General features: G+C 38.4%; 1 protein-coding gene across 1 annotated transcript in view; it reads right to left on the reverse strand.

Annotated features, from left to right (window-relative positions):
• CRISPLD1 (cysteine rich secretory protein LCCL domain containing 1) overlaps window positions 1-18,271 on the reverse strand; it is a 41,729-nt gene extending 23,458 nt beyond the window's left edge. The window contains exons 1-2 of the mRNA XM_004762328.3: window positions 17,656-18,271; window positions 16,331-16,650 (exon numbers count right to left, since the gene is read on the reverse strand). Coding sequence (XP_004762385.1) covers window positions 16,331-16,588 — 258 coding nt within the window. The 5' untranslated portion in view covers window positions 16,589-16,650; window positions 17,656-18,271. The remainder of the gene's footprint in view (window positions 1-16,330; window positions 16,651-17,655) is intronic.
• Window positions 18,272-19,924: the final 1,653 nt, after the last annotated feature.

Here is a 19,924-nt window from a genome sequence, read left to right on the forward strand (position 1 = left end):
TATGGAAACAATCCAAATGTCTATCAATAAATGAATAAAGAAGATATGTTTCAATGCTACAATGCAATATTACTCAGCCATAAAAAAGAATGAGATCTTTTCATTTGCAATAACATGGATAATTATGCTAAGTGAAATAACCCAAACAAAGAAAAGTACCATAAAATTTCATGTATATGTGGAACCTAAACAAACAGAAACAGACTGAAAGGCAGAGAACAAACTAGTAGTTACCAGAGGGAAAGAAGGTGGGGCAGAGGGATGGGCAAAATAGCTGAAAGGATTAAGATACAAACTTCCAGGTATAAATAAGTAAGTTACAGAGATGAAAAGTTCAGCATACAGAATGCACTTAATAAAACCAAATAACATTGTGCAGTAAAACAGGGTAACTATACTTATATCCTAAGCACTGCCTAACATATAGAATTGTCAAAAGGCTGTTGTGCACCTGAAACTAATATAACATTGTATACCAACACAATTAAATTAAAAAAAGAATTAAAGCTGTACTGTGACTTAGAAGATTGCAAAATCAAAAAGGTTTCAGATCTTCCAATTATGAGTCTAGAGAAGAGCTCAATTATTTCCGAATCATCTCTATTAAAGAAAGCTTTAATATTGTCCAAAACAGATAAACTGAAACTTAATTGAATATGATAAGGGTATATTCTCCGTAAGAAGTTAAAACCAGGCTCCTTTCAGCTTAATCCCAAAAACACAATGATAAAACATTTGAAATAAGACATAGACTTCTACATGTAATTTTTCTGCACCCCCAAAAGGAAAGGGAATTTTCAGCCAGCTAACACATTTTTGTAAAACTGATATAGTTTTATGGACTTCTAAAATTTAATGTACATGTAACATACATGTAACTTTTATGCACAGCTAAAAGGAACAAGGATTTTTAGCCAGCTTATGAATGTAGAAGTTGTTGAAGAAAACCGAAGACATAAAGAATTATGTCTTTCTAAATACCATGTACAAAAGATAATTCTTGCTGTGCCTTCATTTCTGGAAAGACAGGTTTATAAATTATCCATCATGTGTCAAAACTAAATCCTTCCCCACATCACTGCTGTGTCCTCCTATTTGAATCAGAACGTGCAATCCAAAAGTCTGACAGGATAAGTTGTCAACATGATCCTCTCCATAGCAATAAGCTGACCTTCAAAACAGAATCTGTTATTCTATGCAAGTCACACTTTTGACAGTTCATGATATTTTAGATTTAAATTCCAAATATAATGCTTCATCATACATTTTTTAAGCCACCTTCTCTGCTCCCTGTTGGTGGTATTATTCAGAATTACAATGAAGAAACTGACATCAGTGAAATAAATAATAAGCAAGTCGATCAATGTTGAAAGAATGTATGATGTTTTTTGTGATAAAGTCACCTGGTATAAAAAGCACTATGGAAATCTGCAGTAACACATTCCTTACAACTTGGAAATTACCTCAGGTGTTTAACTACTGTGCTTCACCTGTCCTGAAAAGACTTTGTAGTGACAGGGAAAATGTACAAGGCTCAGATTTCAAAGGGAACACCTGTGTTACTATGCACAGAGGCCAGGTACTGAGAAAGTAGCATTAGCTCTGGGCAATGCACTTCTGAGTGTCCTGGAAGTTACAGAGATATGAGACAGATGGGGCAGTATTCTACTTAAAACACTTTAAAACAAGGCCTTAAAACCTTAAAAAATTAGCAACCTGCAATTTAGGGAATTGTCTCTTCATTTCCTTAAAACTGAAATATTTTTGAAATTTAATGTGTGGATAAACACACAAGATGATTTCAATAAACTCACAGTTTCAATATTCAATAGATATGTTGAATGCATGATGTGGGGAAGATTTTCCTTGTGAGACATCAGAGCCGCTAAATCAACACCATCCTTACAGAGAAATGTCTACTGATTCATCTCATCTCACTGCCAACGACCTTCCAAGTCTGGTCATAACTTAGGAAGCTCACTTATATCCCACCCTTATTCAATAGGGACCCTCAACAGCAGACTTTACGAAATTTTAAAGAGTTTGTGGGGCGCCTGGGTGGCTCAGTGGGTTAAAGCCTCTGCCTTCAGCTCAGGTCATGGTCTCAGGATCCTGGGATAGAGCCCCGCGTCGGGCTCTCTGCTCAGTGGGGAGCCTGCTTCCTCCTTTCTCTCTGCCTTCCTCTCTGTCTACTTTGATCTCTGCCTATGAAATAAATAAATAAATAAAAATCTTAAGAAAAAAATTTAAAGAGTTTGTAAATCACCAGATCTTTTTTAAAACACAGATTCTGGGGGAACCTGGATGATTCAGTCAGTTAAGCAGCCTAAGATACAGGACCCAAGTTTTCTGCCTCAAACATACACGTATGATGCAAACTCAAATTGACAGGTATTCATAATGTACCTCTACTAAACAGAAGGCAAGCCTCTAAAAAGCTGAACTTGGATTATATTTGGAAATGGGATACCTTTGTGTTAACTTAGTGATTAATCCAAGGTGATGATGCCTTCCTTGCTTTTATTAGGAGTAGTTAATAATCTTCAAGACTATGTTCTAGATGTTTGAGGAGACTTCAGTATTTAAGGAAATCCTTTAGCAACTTGAAAAGTACCATCAGTCAGGGGTGCTTGGGTGGCTCAGTTGGCGAAGCATCTGCCTTTGGTTCAGGTCATGATCCCAGGGTCCTGGGATCAATTCCCATGTCAGAATCCCTGCTCAGCAGGGAGTCTGTTTCTCCTCCATCTTTCGCTTTCTCTCTCTAAAATAAATAAAATCTATTTCTTAAAAAAGTACCACCTATTAGTTAGTTCTTTAGGTCTCCATTTATAACATTAGGCCAATTTATAAGTGTTAACACCTGTGTTTTAATTTATCTATAGTTCTTAAAGTTTAGATAGTCAACCCTAGAAAAATACATGATAGGAAAGATAAGCTCTCATAATAAATCACTCTACAGTATCTACTTACGCATTAGTTTATATTTTATATTTCAATTATTTCAATATAACAGGTTTGGAAAGTAAATATTTCTTATTGTTTTAGGATTTTATTTATTTATTTATTTGAGAAAGAGAAAATATGAAAGAGAGAGCTCATGGGTAGGGGGGAGGGGTGGAGGGAGAAGCAGACTCCCTGCTGAGCAGGGAGCCTGATGTGGGACTGAATACCAGAGCCCTGGGATCATGATATGAGCCAAAGGCGAACCCTTAACTGACTGAGCCACCCAGGCACCTCGAAAGTAAATGAAATATTAATTGCTTTTATTTATTGTACTTACGGATGCTTTTCTAGTTTTCAGAAAGGAAGACATGGGTTAACAAATGAACAACTTCTTCTTAGTAAAAGAAAAAGTTGATGGACACATAGAAACCAATCCGTATAATTTAGCACCATAACTTCAATTTAAACCAAACTCTAACACCAGAAACATTTAAATGATTATGTTTACAAAGTTTTAATGAAACTGCTATAGTAAGGGGCACACTGTTTTTACAGTGAGAATTCTGTGTTAACTTTTCACTAAGAAGTCCTATTGCAGGGTGCCTGGGTGGCTCAGTCAGTTAAGTGTCTACCTTTAGCTAGAGTCACGATCCCAGGGTCCTGGGATTGAGCCCTGCAGCGGGCTCTCTGCTCAGCGGGGAGCCTGCTTCCCTCTCTCCCTCTGCATGCTGCTCTGCCTACTTGTGCTATCTCTCTGTCGAATAAATAAATAAAATCTTAAAAAAAAAAAAAAAAGTCCTATTGTAAGAATGATAAATTGCTCTGCTTCCCAGCAGTCAACAGGAACAACGTAAACATGGTTTCCCAGCTTCCTTAGCTGTTAAGGAAACTAGAGCTAGTTTAATAACAATAGCAATCAGGTTTTCAGGTGTCCTTTAGGAATGTCTTTAGCTTCTTCTTCTTCAATAAACAAGCAATGACTAAGATGATGATTTTAAGAAATACGGTTTTCAAAAGTCCTTATCTGAAAATCTGAGAAAGAATACCATATTTAATATTCTTCATTTGTGTCCACAAAGCCATTCTTGGTCCCTAAGTGCTAGTATTAATGTCTCAAAAGGCGCAATCCTACATACTAATTTACTTCAGGTTCTCTTGGGCCCTGTATTTTTGCTAATGGGAGACACAAACAGGAAGTCTGAGGGTGTGAGATGAATTTAAGTCTGTAGCACCAACTCTATTCATCCCCTTTGAATCCTCTGCCTCACTGTGGTGATAATGACAGTGTCCTATCACACAGCCCTACTTCCAGGCAATAGTCCTCACCAGGCTGTGCCTTCACCATTCAAGCCTGGGTGCACTCCATCATTTTATGGCTCACTTCAGCCCTGTCCAATGCTGCATGTAGACCACCAAATGTTCTTTAATTAAAAACTTAAAATATAAAGCAGCATGGCCTACTAAATAGATTATGTCCATATTCATATTTTGCTTCTGAGGTGGATAAACTGCCAATATAGAAAATATGCTGCTATAAACTGGAGGTTAGTTGCCTTAACCACACCTTATTGATTCTGTGAACTACTTAAAAGAAAAAAAGTAAGGTTCACCAGGTCATCGTTATAGGTTCTTATCTTCGGTAAGTTTTAGAAACCCACTATTCCAAGTAACATATTTGGATTGGTCCCATAATTTAATTTTTGGAATTCCTATACAATTATCTGTATTTAGCATTCAGTTGGCAATATGAACCCCAAACATACTTTTGATCTGTATCTGTACTTCATCGGTATTACACAGTAGCTGAATACTTTAAAACTCAAACCCCACTAACATGCCTTTAATCATGTCTGTCTCATCTCCAGAAGCTGCCTAGTCAAATGTCTTCACAGGTCAAGCTGGTGCCATCACACAAAGTGGCTGGAAAAGAGTGATGTGACCTATGGCAAGTCAGAGCAGGAATCAACACTTTAAATCTCCACGTTTTTTAGAAACACCTTGACATACTATATAGTAAACCTCCTCTGTATCTATTGGATATTTAAACTTAAAGCATTATGAACCGAATGAGCCAAAAACATCTCAAAACCTCCCATGCCTTTGATTCTACATGGATCTATATGCAGTATGTCTGAAATTACCAGCTCATAATGTCTTTTCCTCACTCCCTTCATTCCTGCCCTCTCAATCTCTGTTGATGGCTTTGCTTTATAATTTCACTGGGGGAAAAAAATGGAAGCATCCACGTGAAAATTCTCTTCTCTTTTCTTCATTGAATACACCAAACTGTCTGCTTCTGCACCTACAGCCTCAGTATTTCCTATTACAAGAAATGAAATGACATTGTAGCTATATTTTCTCCCTCCCATTGCCAAGTGCTTTCTCAACTTTTTTATTAACCTACAAACATACTCTGAAAAAAAAAAAAGGAAAAAAGCCCCTATTCCCCTTTAGCAATAGCTAGTTTCCTTTTTCTGATTTCCCTCATAGAAACATCATCTTAAAGAGTTACCTGAGGTAACTCCACCTTCTCTACTACCTCTCCTCCAGTTCTCTTCTTCCCAGTTCAGAAAGACTTCCAGTAAGACCCCCCCGCATTGAAATTAATCTTATCAAGATCATCAACAACGTCCATGTTAACAAAACCATTGTTGGCTTTTATTCTTCATTTTCCTCAGCCTCTCATTGAAATTAATTGAAATTAATCTTATCAAGGTCATCAACGACGTCCATGTTAACAAAACCATTGTTGGCTTTTATTCTTCATTTTACTCAGCCTCTCAGCAATCCTGAAACAGAGTTGTCCCTTGCTGAACTTTCTTCTGGCTTCTGAGATACCAGTCTATCTTGTCTTTTCCTCCAGTCTTGCTGACCATTTTTTCTCAGCTTTCTTTGTTAGTTACTCCTCTGTTCAACCCCTACATATTGTGGGACCCCAAGGCTCAATACAAGGCCTTCAACTCTTGTCCATAAAAATCTCGTTGGATGATTTTGTTTGGTCAGTTAAAATGCTTCCTAATAACATCTACATAATTTCCACATTCTTATCTCTAGTTCCACCTCCCCAGTGACCGTCAAAACCCAAGGGAAGATGACATTTGGCATCACAATGAAGCTGGGCCAAAAAGAAATTTCTGATTTCATCCTCACCTATTCCTGTCTTCCTCTTAGAAAATGTTTCAGCTCTCCACAAATGTACTTAAGCAAAACCTATGAACATCCCAGATTTCTCTTTATCCTTCACGCTTCACATTAAAGCTGTTAACCAAATCATTGGCAATGCCATCAAACCATACCTTGAGCCACCCACCTCTCTCCATCTTTACCACTATCATCCTGGTCCCAGTCACCATCCTCTCACACCCAGAATATAGCACTGACTTCTCAACTATCTCTGTGTTTTCAGCCTTAGCTCTCCTTCAGACCACTCTCCATAATGTAGTCAGAATAATTTTTGAAATGGAAATGGGCCAGGGCAATCCCTTGCAAGAAATTTGCAAATGAATTTCCACTTCACTCAGGATAAAATCCAAATTTCTCTTCACCTATAACCCAAAAGGACTTCTGGCCCATTCTTCTAAGTCTACCTCATGTTCTAACACTTCCCTCATTACTGAATAAAGTTCAGTCACACTAGCCTTCTTTGTGACCCATGAAAATCCCCACTTTATTTCTGACTTGGAGACTTGTGTCTCCAAGAATTCCTTGTGTCCAGTATTTTTGTGTCCAATATTGTGTCCAGTATTCCTTCTGCCCAGATCTTTGTATTTTTGTTTAGCTGATTCCTTCTTATAACTTAGCTCTCAGGTCAAGAGCCACCAACTCAGAAAAGCCTCCCCAACTACTCAACAAGATTAGCTCCAACTCTATTCTTCTTTATCATCTCATTCTGCGTATTTTCATAATTTGTTAAACTTTTTATACAATGATGTACTCTCCAGCATCAAGAACATTGCCCGACACAAAAATACTCTACCAGGACTTGTTGAATTAAATGTTTTCTCAAACACAAGTTCATCAATAACAGATTGGTTTAATCAATATAAAAGTTTTTTTGTAACTTCCTAAAATTCTGAAGGTAACAGATATATAGGAAAATAAGGAAAGCGTTACTTAGACATACTGTAATACTTGAACTAGACAATTCATTACCACTTGAATTTGTACTTTTTCTTCCAATGAGCTAGATATTATATATATATATATATATATATATATATATATATATAGTACATAATAGCATGTAAGACATATAGGTCAGTTTTATAAATATTTGGCTTTAACTGAAATAGCAAAAATCATTAAAAATATGAGAATTTAAATTTTAAATCATGTATAATCGTTGGTTGTATAAACTCCTAAAAAGACAATAAAAGGATACAGCTAAACAATAGCAAAGGATGTTCTTGAACCAAATATCATTCAATTATGATGATAAATCATTATAAATGGTTATTTTGTTTTTAATGAAGGCATTCAGTAAAGATAAAAAAATAATTACTCAATAATTACTCAATAATTGCATTTTCCTCTTGACTGTTATTATAAATGTGGGATATGTTCCCTAATTGAGTTAAGTCTTCTAAAACCACGTTGAAAATTTTTGGTTAGAAAAGAGTTAATGCAGATACCACCTGGCCCATAGAAAATGAAACACATATTTGATGAATGAGTGAATGAACACACATGCTCAATTTTCATCTCATTCTGCCCATCTACCCTTGGACCACTACGACTTCACCTAAATGGTCAGTTCTTCAATGTGGCCTCCATATTGTTAAATTCAAGACTCTTCATTTCACTTAATCTATTTATAAGTAACATCTAACATAGCTGACCACCATTTCTGCCTCTGTTCATTTAGCTTCTCGAACATCATGCTCCTAGGTTTTTTGCTGTTGTTATTATTTTTTATCCCCCTAATTTTCAATTTTCTTTGCTGTTTCTCCCCACTTCTCTATCTCTATACCATAAAGTGTGTTAAGGGCTCACTTCTCAAACATCTCTATCTATACTCACTTCCTCAATGATCTTCTCTCTCTTCATGCCTTTAAATACCATAAATGCTGATAAATGTTAATTTGATGTTCCAGATTAGACTCTACCACACTGGTCTAATTGCATACTTGACAAATTCACTTGGATATTTAGCTAAATCTTAAGTTTAATGTGTCCAAAATTGAGCCTCAGCTTTCTCTACCAAGAGTTGATCTATCTACATTCTTCCCTATCTTAAAAATACCACAACTCCAATACTTCTAGTTCCTCAGGCAAAAACCACACAGCCATACACCATATCCAAAATCTGTTAACTCCCAAATAAAATAAAATCCTAATGATATACCTCATAATAAAGAAACTGGTGTTTACTGGGCAAGAACTAGGCACTATACTGTTCTGCTTCTCATGCCAAGGGTCTCATCTTCTGTTGTTAATGGAGGGAGTGAGACAATGGACTGGCTTTTTGGAAGAGAGAAAACCATATGGAAAACAGGAGGCATCCTTATTCTGGGAAGTGAGGAGGTAGAGGTTGATTTCACCTCCTCTAATCTCTTGGAATTTGGTTGGCAAATGGGTATCAGGTTATGAGGAATTCGAGAAACAAGAAAGAGGATCATAGGGGTAGGGAGGGAAAAATGAAACAAGACGAAACCAGAGAGGGAGACAAACCATAAGAGACTCTTAATGTCACAAAACAAACTGAGCGTTGCTAGAGGGGAGGTGGGGGAGGGATAGGGTGGCTGAGGGATGGACACTGGGGAGGGTATGTGCTATGGTGAGTGCTGTGAATTGTGTAGGACTGATGATTCACAGACCTTTACTCCTGAAACAAATAATAACATTATATGTTTTTTTTTTTAAAGTAAAAAAAAAAAAAAATGTGTGTCAAGTAACTGGGTGACTTCTGGGATCTCTATAACCATTTAGGAAGTCACTACAAGTGGAAAGACACAGAGTCTTCACCATTGGTATTACACTAGAATAGAAACACCATCCATTTTCAAAAAACTGCAGCCAGGAATTGATTTCATCCTGCATCAAATGCAGAAACTCCCAGACTACTGGCTGCCTGGCTCACTGAAGCAATTTCATTAGTCTTGCAATAGGCTTCCTTGAAATTTTCAAGATTGATGTTACGATTACAAAGGGGTTTTAGTGTGTATTCACACTCTTGCCACTTCTGACCACCTTCATGGTTACCAGCCGTCAGTGTTAGATGGATTATTGCAATAGCTTTGCCTCCCTGCTCACACTTTTGCCCCACCTCGTACCACCTAACTTCTGTTCTCAGCAAACCCAGGTGATTCTGTAGAAGTACAAAATCATACTATTCCTCCGTTCACACAGTTCAAGTGGTTTCTTACCACTCAGACTGAAAGTGAGTTTCTTTTTTTTATTTTTTTCAAGATCTTCTTTATTTATTTGACAGAGGGATAGAAAGCACAAACAGTGGGAGAAGCAGGCAGAGAGAGGGGGAGAAGCAGGCTCCCCATAGAGCAGGGAGCCTGATGTGGGGATCGATCCCAGGACCCAGAGATCATGACCTGAGCTGAAGGCAGACGCTTAACTGACTGTGCCACCCAGGCGGCCCTGAAAGTGAGTTTCTACAATGATCTAAATCTGTCCTTCTCAGTTAAATTTCTAATCTCATTTTCTACCTTACTTCCCACCCTCCCTCGGTATAAGGGCCCTTTGCTGAGTATGGTGATTTAGGATCTTCACACCAATCCAGACAAAGAATGTTTGTTGTGTTTACTTCTGGGTCCTAGTGGTACCTACCATGTAGTAAACCTCTAATACCTGCTGAATGGAGAAGCAGATAAAAATAACAACTTCAAAGTCTTGTGGCATTTTCTGGCTTGGAGTGCTCCGTTCTTCTTAAATTACTTCTCTCCTCTTTCCTTTCTAAGACCCTAGATTTGCTGTTTACATTTAAGGAGGTATCTTTAATCTCCCCAAACTTCAGGGTAATAACTAGATTATATAAAACTGGACTGTAACGTCGTTTTCTTCCTATGGGTATGGCGATTTACAATGCAACTTCTGAAAAAATACATTAATTGTAAGTTCCATTGTCTTTAAAAAACAATAACCATTTATTTAAATTATGGTTTTGAGATGTTTTTAATTGTGTTGACCAAGATACCGAGAGCCATATATAACTTCATTATATCTAAATAATACTATTAAGATAAAATGCTTTAGGAAAATTAAAGAAGCTGTTTTAAATACAGAATAAAAGCCTTAATAACAAATAATGATAATATTCTTTGAATCAAGAAATATTTCATGTACCTTTAACTGAATGAATATTATATTGTATATCAATAAAAGATGAAAATGTTTAATTTTTGAAAATTACCAAGTAGGCACCAACATACACAGGAAGAACAATTGCTTTTGGTATCAAGACTTGTAACAAAACCTTAGTTGATGTGAATTCTTGTCACTTTTAACAAGATAAAAAATGTAACATGGAGCTTTGGGTAAATGAGTTATGATGTCATCATTTCATCACCTGCATTTTATTCTGGATATATGTAAAAGGTGGCAAATAATGTCAGAAAATATAGATTATTGAGAGTAAACAGAGCAACTCATAAGACAAAGATCACTCTTTCAGGTCTGGATTTAGGCTAGACAGAAATAGGGCAGAACCCAGACTAGCTTCACCCTGTTTAGCAAACTAGGTTGTCTCACGTTGTTTCTAGGATTATCTGCTATAAAGAAGTACAGGAAAAAACAAGATCAATAACACCTTGACTTCCCATGTTAAACATGACCTTAGGAAAAATCTAAGTGACAAACTGGAACCAAGTTATTACAACATGCACCATGGACCAAAAGTACCACTGGTTGTTTGGCTCAGGGCCTCCAGTTCCCTACCAAAAGCAGAGGTATCCAGATGTATTTTGTTCTACATTTGGAAAAGTGCTATGCCAAGGTTCTGCCCATAGTTTTGCCGCTATGTGAGGTGAGAACAAGCAGCCACAGCTATCAACCCACCCAGCAGACTGTCTGTCAACAGTTCCTTAAAAGACATGGAAATAGCTGTAATACCAGAAAATGGCTTATATAATTGAGCCCTGTGTTCTTTTTTTCAGTAAAGTAATCTGGCTGCTAAAGCGCATTCTAGACTTAGGTACACTTTGCATCATAGTGAACCACCTGGGATCAGTCACTCTATAGTGTTTTAGAGGCTCTATGTTAAACATTTGTAGCAAGAGGTAAATATCCATTAACTCATTTTAGTATTTGAATTCCATTTGAATACATTTATTATTATCTCAGTAGCTCCATATTACAGGATAATTTTTGATGTACTACCAATATTTCAAATATTGAATTATTTGAAACATTCATTCCTTCATCTCTAGCATTTCCAATTTCTGTGTCAGTATCTCCAGTGTCACTGATATCCTACCTTCCAGAACTTTTATTATTTTAACTCCTCTCTCTTACCTGTCCTGTCTTCACATTCATCTCATATATAATCTCCTCTATTTTCCACCCATCCTTTCATTCAACAGATTTGTTGAACCACCAACAATATTCAATCAATTAATATTTACTGAGCACTTCTATGCATCAGGCACATCAGAACAATTATAAACATTAATAAGGTAGGATGTTTACCCTTCCAGAAATTTAAAGTCTTGGAAGGGAAAACAGATATGTAACTATTTAATTGCACCAAAACTGTTATACTTTCAATAGGTTTGGATAAAATACTTTAAGAACACATAAGTAATAGGACAGAGGGTTGGGTGCACCAGAGAAAATTTTGCAGAAAGACAACATTTAAGCTTAGTCTTGAATAAGAGATTATGTGGAGGAGACAAGAAGCACAGACATTCAGGGCAGAGACGAAACTGATGAGCAAAGAGACACGAGGAAGCACAATCACCTTTAAGAACAGTGAAAATAGTTCGATGTGAACACAGATCGGGATATACACAACGGAGTTGAGGGCCATAGGCAGAATTGACAAGATGTGTCTCCTTAATTATACATTAATCAAAGTGGGCTTCAACTTGAGAGCATCCAGAAGTTAACAGAAGTTTTGAACAGCCGAGTAACCACCACAGATTTGTTTGAAGAAAAAGACAGATTTAGTAACAACGAGGAAGGTGTACTAAAGTAAAAAATAAAGTAGGAACAGACTGGTATAATCTGTTGGGTGAGAAGCTGTGGTACCAATCTTGAGGTAAGATAACAAGATAAGGTTAGGATGAATTGGAAGAGATGAACTCAAAAGACATTTCCGAGACAGAATCTACAGCATTCGGCACGTAGCTGTGTATTTATGTTTGCGTGCATGTTATGTGAAAGCGGGAAGAAAGAATGACAGTATGGCAAGGGCTGGGCAGATGGGACCAGTTTTCTATTCTGTGGGATATTTTGTTTTGTTTTGCGTTGCTTACAGAAAACTGAGCTGATGCTGATGAGATCCACTAAGAATCCAGGAAAAGAAGTAGGATCCCAGGCAAGGGTAGAGGGAAACAGGTAAGGCATTCATTTTCTTTTCAGACGTCTTAAGGCTGAAATAGCTGTGCAGTAATATCACACGGAGATGACCCAGTAGTCATTTGGAAATATGAAAATGAAGCTCAAAGAGATGACAGTTACATGGAGATACAGACTAGGTATGGACGATATACCATCAATACACAGATGGTATTTACAGTCAAAGGAGTAAAGAATATCTTATAGCAAGGGAGAAGGCCAAAAGGAAAAACCTAAGAAACAAAGTCTTACAAGATGAGCTGGAAAAAGATCGCATTGATGAAATGACCAGAAAAATAAAACAACAAAACAATAAGATAAAAAGCCCATGGAAAGGAAAGGCCTGAAAAAAGAGCATATGTGCAACAATATCAAATGTCTTATCTCCTTTCAGCTTGTGGTTTTATTCTTTACCCAATTTTACCACTGAGAAAAGCAGTGCCCTGAAGGGTTGCTGACTGTCAGAGGTCACATACCAGTAAGCGGCACAGGCAAATGTGAACCTGCTGCTATGGAGGGCCAAAGCTAGTATTTTTTCCTTTAAAAATCCATTGCCTCTTCCAGCAACAGTTTCCTTTGGTAATGTTAGAGCTCTAGTTTCTCAGCTTATCCAGAAGTAAAAGTGGGTAACCTCTCTCTTTAATGTGCTTGTCTAAAGTAAAAACTTGTAGGACTTTTTCATTTATGAGCTTTTCAAAAAGAAAGGCAACTAGGGAGCCTGTCCAAGCATCACTGGTTTCAATAACGAATAACTCATTTCTCCCCTTCCTGATTCTGCCCCAGGTCTGTGCTTTCCTTAACCTACTCTTCTAGAAGGTTCCATGGAAACACCACCTGCCTGTCTCTCTTCCTCTAGGTGAGCTATGTCCTCCAATTCAGGATCCTGACCACCTTCCAGGAACACCATAAACCCCACTTTTCCCACCGATTAACTCTCACCATTAAGAATATTCCATTATTCTGTACTCCCTTGGCATTATTCACACACCTCAGCAGAGATTTTATGCCCTTGTTTACTCTAACATTTTCGAATGTGTCTATTCTTTCTTCTCAATCAACCTATAAGTTCTTCAAGGGAAGATGCGGCATTCCAGAGTCAATTTTTAACTCTAGTAGTTAAATGAGGATAAGACAGGGATAGAGGGGTGCCTGGGTGGCTTAGTGGGTTAAAACCTCTGCCTTCGGCTCTGGTCATGATCCCAGGATCCTGGGACCAAACCCCACATTGGGTTCCCTGCTCAGCAGGGAGGCTGCTTCCCTCTATCTCTGCCTGCTGCTCTGCCTACTGTGGTCTCTGTCTGTCAAATAAATAAACAAAATCTTAAAAAAAAAAAAAAAAAGAGTAGGGATAGGAATGTGATGTTAGTAAATGTGGATGTGGTTTGACTGCTATAGGTTCAAGTACAACAAATACACTAACATGAACTCCAAGCGTAAATAAGGTTACTGGCTGTTCACATTTTTAATGTGATGTGACATCTAGCATACAAGCAGACAAAGTGGTGGCACTCTAGGTTATGGCAGACTTTACAGGAAATAACTCTTGAAGCCAAATTTTAATTTTGCTTTCTCAGAATAAGTACACTTTCAAATAATTATGTGAATAAATAACATTTTCACAAGGTTGATCAACATCTGTACTTCTATTACTATGCAATACATAAGTCAACTATATTTCACATAAAATAGTATTGTTTTTTAGGCTTTCCCCTTAAATGTGTATTCTAGAAAATGTGTTCCAGTACAGCTGGGCAATGAAGTTCTTTGCGGCCGATTAATGGCCAAGACACAGTTCCAGTGCTAATAGTATCTAAGGGCAACACAACATAAACCCTGGCTGGTTTCTAAATCTACATTTCAAGGATAGAATGAAACCAGTGAAACTAAAAAGAAACTCCTATAAACACCCCAGACTAGACATCATACAATAGGCAGTTATTTTCTTTGGAAGTCAGACATAAAAACGAATCACAGAACTGTTCTTCCATTATTTCCATATTATTTAAAACACACACAAATATTCTCAGGTTTCTTTTTGTGGGTTCAAACTCCCAAGTTCTTCCTTATTTTAAATAAAGCAATGGAATGCCTATCCACATGGAATAAGCATAAAGTGGCCTACTTGGAAAGGCTCCATAATTGGCTCTTGCTGTTCTAAAGCTCACAAATGAAGAAGTCATAGAATATTTTACTTTGGACAAACGCTTTAAAATATGCAAAAAGCTGAAATGTGAGACATTACAGATGTCATGGCCCGCACAGAATTTTTAAAAGAGCTAACGATTTCCTCAGGTATTTTATTTAAACACTATGGGGAGACATAAAATTAACTCTCAGTCATAGTCACATTTACTGAGACCTTACAACATACCTGATGAGCTAAATTTTATAGGTTATCTCATTCAATCCCCACAACAACTCACTCTAGCATGTGAGTACACATGCTAGACATGAGGGAACAGAAGTAGAAAGAAATTAATTTGCTCGAAGTCACACAGCTTGTGGGTATCAGTGCCGGAATTGAAACCCAGACCACCTGATTGTCAGGCCCTGATTCTTAACCTCTGATGAGTTCTATTGAGTGCTACCTATTTTCTTCAGGGTAATTTTTTTTTCCCTAATGAAAGTTAAGATAATATGCTATAAAGTTAAAATAATATGCTATAATATGCTAAAATAATATGCTACCCATTTTGTAATGGGTAATGTGAACTTAGAACTTCCATATATCTTTTAAGTTGCCTAGAGAATACTCAACAGCACTAATGTAAATGAAGAAAGAAAACTAGAATGCATTAAAATTAATTATACCCTACAATGTATCCAAAGGACAAATGTAATTCCCAATTTTCACTGTATAAGCATTGCTATCACCAATAATTACTTACCAGTTTTGCTAGTACATTCCTAATTTTAGTATAATAGATATTTGAAAATGTTTTACATATTTGAGATATAAAGTAATACATTCATTAATAAGTAATATCCCAATAGCCTTTAAAAAGTAAGTTTGTGGGTTGCCTGGGTGGCTCAGTCAATTAAGCGTCCCACTCTTGATTTCCACTCTGGTCATAATCTCAGAGTCATGAGATCGAGCCCCATGTACAGCTCCACTCTGGGCAAGGAGCTCACTTAAGATTCTCTCACTCCCTCTCCTTTGGCCCCTCTCCACCTTTCTAAAAATAATAATAATAATAATAATGATGTAAGTTTGTTCCCCAAACTTGCTGTTTTACTCTAAAAATAAATACAACGTTAATATGGATAAACCACATTTAAAAAAAAATATTTGTCCAGGCTTTTTTTCACATGTCAAAGTGCACAAATAAACCCACAAAAAAAAAGTAATTGCCAAAGCACTGCTTCCCATAAAGAACCACGGAAACATACCCTTTACAATGGGTCATTTACATATTGGTAAGAAGCAAGGACCCATTGGAAAGTTATCAATAATCCAGAAAATTGCTTTAAGTTATTGGTCCCTGATTTTTCAGATCCACCATTCTTAAGGTCCATCGGTTAGGAATTAGGAAGCAAGTGTTCTACTAAGTCACTTAAAAGCAAATGCATGAGCTGTTCAGCATTTTCAGTATAGGAGTCTTCCTGGTAAGGGTAGAATTTAGAGATTTTAGTAGGAACATTGCATCTGAAGATATTTAGTTCTACTCTGAAATTCAAAGAGCTCTTAGAATAAAGGGAACACTAATAAAAGAATATGCAGATGAAGATAGTCCCCAAGAAAGTCTGCCTTTTTTTTTTTTTCCTAATTTCATACAGGACAAATGGTAATGATTAAATAATAGCATGAGGGAATTTAACCAGGAAGACCAAAAGCATTAATAAACATTTTTTGTACATACCATTTGAAAAATGTCCTTACCATATACTGCATATTAGACGCTGTTGGATACACCTGACTTCGTAATTTATTATGAAGGTCCAAGATACTCTGCATGTCATTGTCCGTGATGGCCCTTTTCCCTCTCTGCTTGGCCATCCACCACTCACCATCCTCATCCATGTACTTTTCCAAAAGTTTCTCCAATAAAGTAGCATTAGGAACTACCATGGCTGGAATTGCTCTAGCCATGAATAGCACTGTGGTTACTCTGAGCCACTCCTGCGCGGTACACTTCATAATGAATGATCTCAGGATTTCCCCAGGAAAATCTCCAAGACAGGTTCTTCCTCTCCTTTTGGCTATAACGACATGCGGTGTGATTAAGGTGAACATCGAGGCAGATATTAATTTTCTAATAACAAAAGTAAAATAAGTTGCAAAGGAAGTGTGCCAGTTTGATCTGTTTATATAATGTCAACGAAAGGACATGCATTTTTTCAGAATAAATACCTCCAATCCATTTTTCTCTCGCGGATTTTTCACAATGCATTATTTGCACAAAATAAACAATTATATGTACCAAGATAACATGCATGAGGCGAAAATAAATGGAAAAATTAGCCCGAAGAGTCCAACCTTGAAATCAGTTTCTGAATTGAAAGGCTTTATTTAAATGGCTATATACCGCATGCAGTCTGGCAAGGGTATTAGCTGTCTACAGTGTTTTCTACCAATCTAGGGGTCCACGTTTCTGTGTCCTAAGGTATCATTCTATATCAGTGTCCCATCTCCGGCTCTCAGACAGTCAGACACATGTCTACAACATGCAGAAACTGAGGTGAATGTTTTCAAGTACATAATGTCATTCACACATATATCCACGGGTTCATCTAGAAGGCCCATGAAACTAATGCCAAAGAATGGTCTGGGAGGAATCTCCTCTTACCAGGCGCAGGGCAAGAAGAATTCAATCATTTCCTGGAAAGTGTGTGTCCAACCTGTGGCCGGCACCCGATAAAGCTAATAGTTCACCAGCAACTTCAGCCTTTCCTCCCACACGCCGCAGGCGCGCTCTTCACTTAACCCAAACGGAAAGCGCGCGGCAGGAGGAGGGGAAGGTGAAACCCACAGTCTCTTGCAAGCACAAGCGCCCGCAGATCTCCATCGCTGCAGCTTTGCAAGCAGCCCCCTCACTCTCCGTGTCCGCTCACTCTCTACAAGTTGGCCTTTGTTTTTCTGGGGGTTTTTGTTTGTTTGTTTGTTTGTTTGTTTCCTTTTTTAAAAGATGGGTTTTAGAAGAAAAAGGCAGGTAGGAAAATGTGGGAGCCTGAAGACTCGGCGATGCGTTTTAGGAATGCCCTTACCTCTCCAGCGTGAAGTTCCGCAGGAGCGCGGAGCGGAGCACCACGTCCGGCCTCCCACAGCCGCCCCAGCCTGTGCACGCGACCGCACTCACACGAGTCGGGTCGGGAAGGACCGGGGCGCGGCGCGTCCTGGAGCGACGAGGGCGCTGATCAGAGGGTGGCCGCGAGCCTGGGCCTCCGCGGCTCCGTCAGGACCTGCAGCAGGCGACGCGCTCCAAAGTTAGAGCCTGAAATTCGGGCCGAAAGGGAGCCTCCGGGCTAAGCCACGGTGGGCGCCACAGCTTTCCGCAGGAGCAAGGGGCGGGGACAGGAGCCGGGCTGGGAGGCCAAGGCTGGCGGCCACTTCGCGCTCCCGCTCGGAGAGGCCGCTGTGCGCAGAGCCAGGAGCCGAGCGCTTCCGCCGGTCCCCCGAGCTCCCGGGCATTTATTGCGGTCCCGGCGCGCGCACGTGACGTGAGCGCCCCTCCTCGCCCACCCCCACCTCTACCCCGTCTGGCCCGCTGCCTGCTTCGGAGCGGGGAGCAGCCGCCCTGCTTCTCCCCCGGCCCAGCGAAGTCTGGGCGCTTGGCCTTTGTGGGCGTACTTTGGGCTTCAGAGGCCCGGGGTGCGGATCAGGACCCCGTAGGAGGCGTATGCAAGGACGGCCCCAACTCCTCCCGCCCCTCACAGCTCCTCTGCTTCCAGAGGGCTTCTTCCTGGTTGCTTCCTGAGATGCTCCAATGACTTTAACAACCCTTACAGAAAAGGAGGCGCCCCAGAGACCATGCAGTAGGAGTGGGGATGGGTTAAGACCTCAGATCCTGGAGATGCAGAATGTTATGGGGAAGGGGGGTTGGGGGTGGGCGGAGGGCGGGATGGGGGAGGAAAGGCTTTTTCTTTGATTTTTCCAGGAGATCACTTCTGTTTCCAGGACCCAGTGTCTAGAATTGAGTTGTTGTTCTTTTTGACTCCTTTAAACCTTTACGATGACCAGATGGACAAGGCGTTTCATGGAATGATGGAATGATCTGTCATTTGGGATTGTCTGACAGTTGAGTCTCACTTCATCTATAAAATATGTGGCATTCGCTTCCCAAGGTGACCAGAGCAGTTTGTTTGTTTCATTTATAATGATGTAGATATTTTTGGAGTTGCTATATAAAGGGCCCCCTACATTAATTCATCAGTGCTATATTAACAGGAATTCAAAACCCAGCCCTAGACTTGATAGTGAAAGAAGTGCCAGTTTCTCTGTTGTCCATGTTATAACTTGGAGTACGAAAATAACTAGTTCTTTTAAATTTTTTAAATTAGTAAGCATTATTTAATTCATTTACCTTTGCTTCCTTTCTGCAGTAAGCCATGATTTTAATTCTTTATTTCTAAATGCTACATATATGATCAAATGAAGTAAAACGTTTTGATAGTAACTCCCAAATCATCCCACACTGCTACTTATCTCTTTCCACAATACAATTACACTTTATGAAACCTAAAAACTGACATTTAAGCCTCAAGTCAACTTGAGACCTTGATTCCTCTCACAATAAAGGGAAGCATCACCTATCAAAAGGTCACAGAAAGTGAAAAATTTTGGTGCACATAGGACTTTCATAGGTGTAATTTTCGCAACTTCATAGCAGTTTAAGCACAAAAAGACTGTTGCCTTGTACTTTTCAAACAGTTATTTATAACTCTTCTGCACAGGGTTCAGAAACAGGAGGAAAAGCCAATTGAAAAATGAAGTAGCATTGAAAAATATGCTGAGTATCAAATAAAAGAAATCTTAAAAGTAATAACAGCACTTAAAACGTTTTCAAAGTGAATTTGAACTGAGAAGAAGGGAAGTAAGATGATAAGGACCCAAAGGTAAATGCACTGACTCTTGAATGTTTACATCATAAGCCTTTCCACACAATATACAATCAGACACCTAAAGGCTTACATTAAAGAAAATAAGATTTGGTTTTAAGGTTTTATTTCCAAACGCTCCAGACTAAATAAATAAATAAATAAATAAGATTATCTCTTGTCTCAGCATTTACATTGGCTTCCAATTTGGTACTTCAAGTTATATTTTTATGTAAAAGAATGATTCAAACATTCATTATATTAAGTATCAACATTTTGATAACACAGCTTATCATATCTGATTTAATATATATGCCTGAAATGTTCTGAAGAGAAGTGACAGTATTCTTGAATACTCAAAGATGATACTCTTCACGTTGTTATTTGTGATTGAAAAATCTGTATGTAGACAAAGTGAACATCTTCTCCACACTGAATT

Source organism: Mustela putorius, unplaced genomic scaffold (assembly GCF_011764305.1).
Source record: "Mustela putorius furo isolate JIRA1106 unplaced genomic scaffold, ASM1176430v1.1 tig00003846_pilon_pilon_pilon, whole genome shotgun sequence".
In the NCBI taxonomy this organism is placed as follows: Eukaryota; Metazoa; Chordata; class Mammalia; order Carnivora; family Mustelidae; genus Mustela; species Mustela putorius.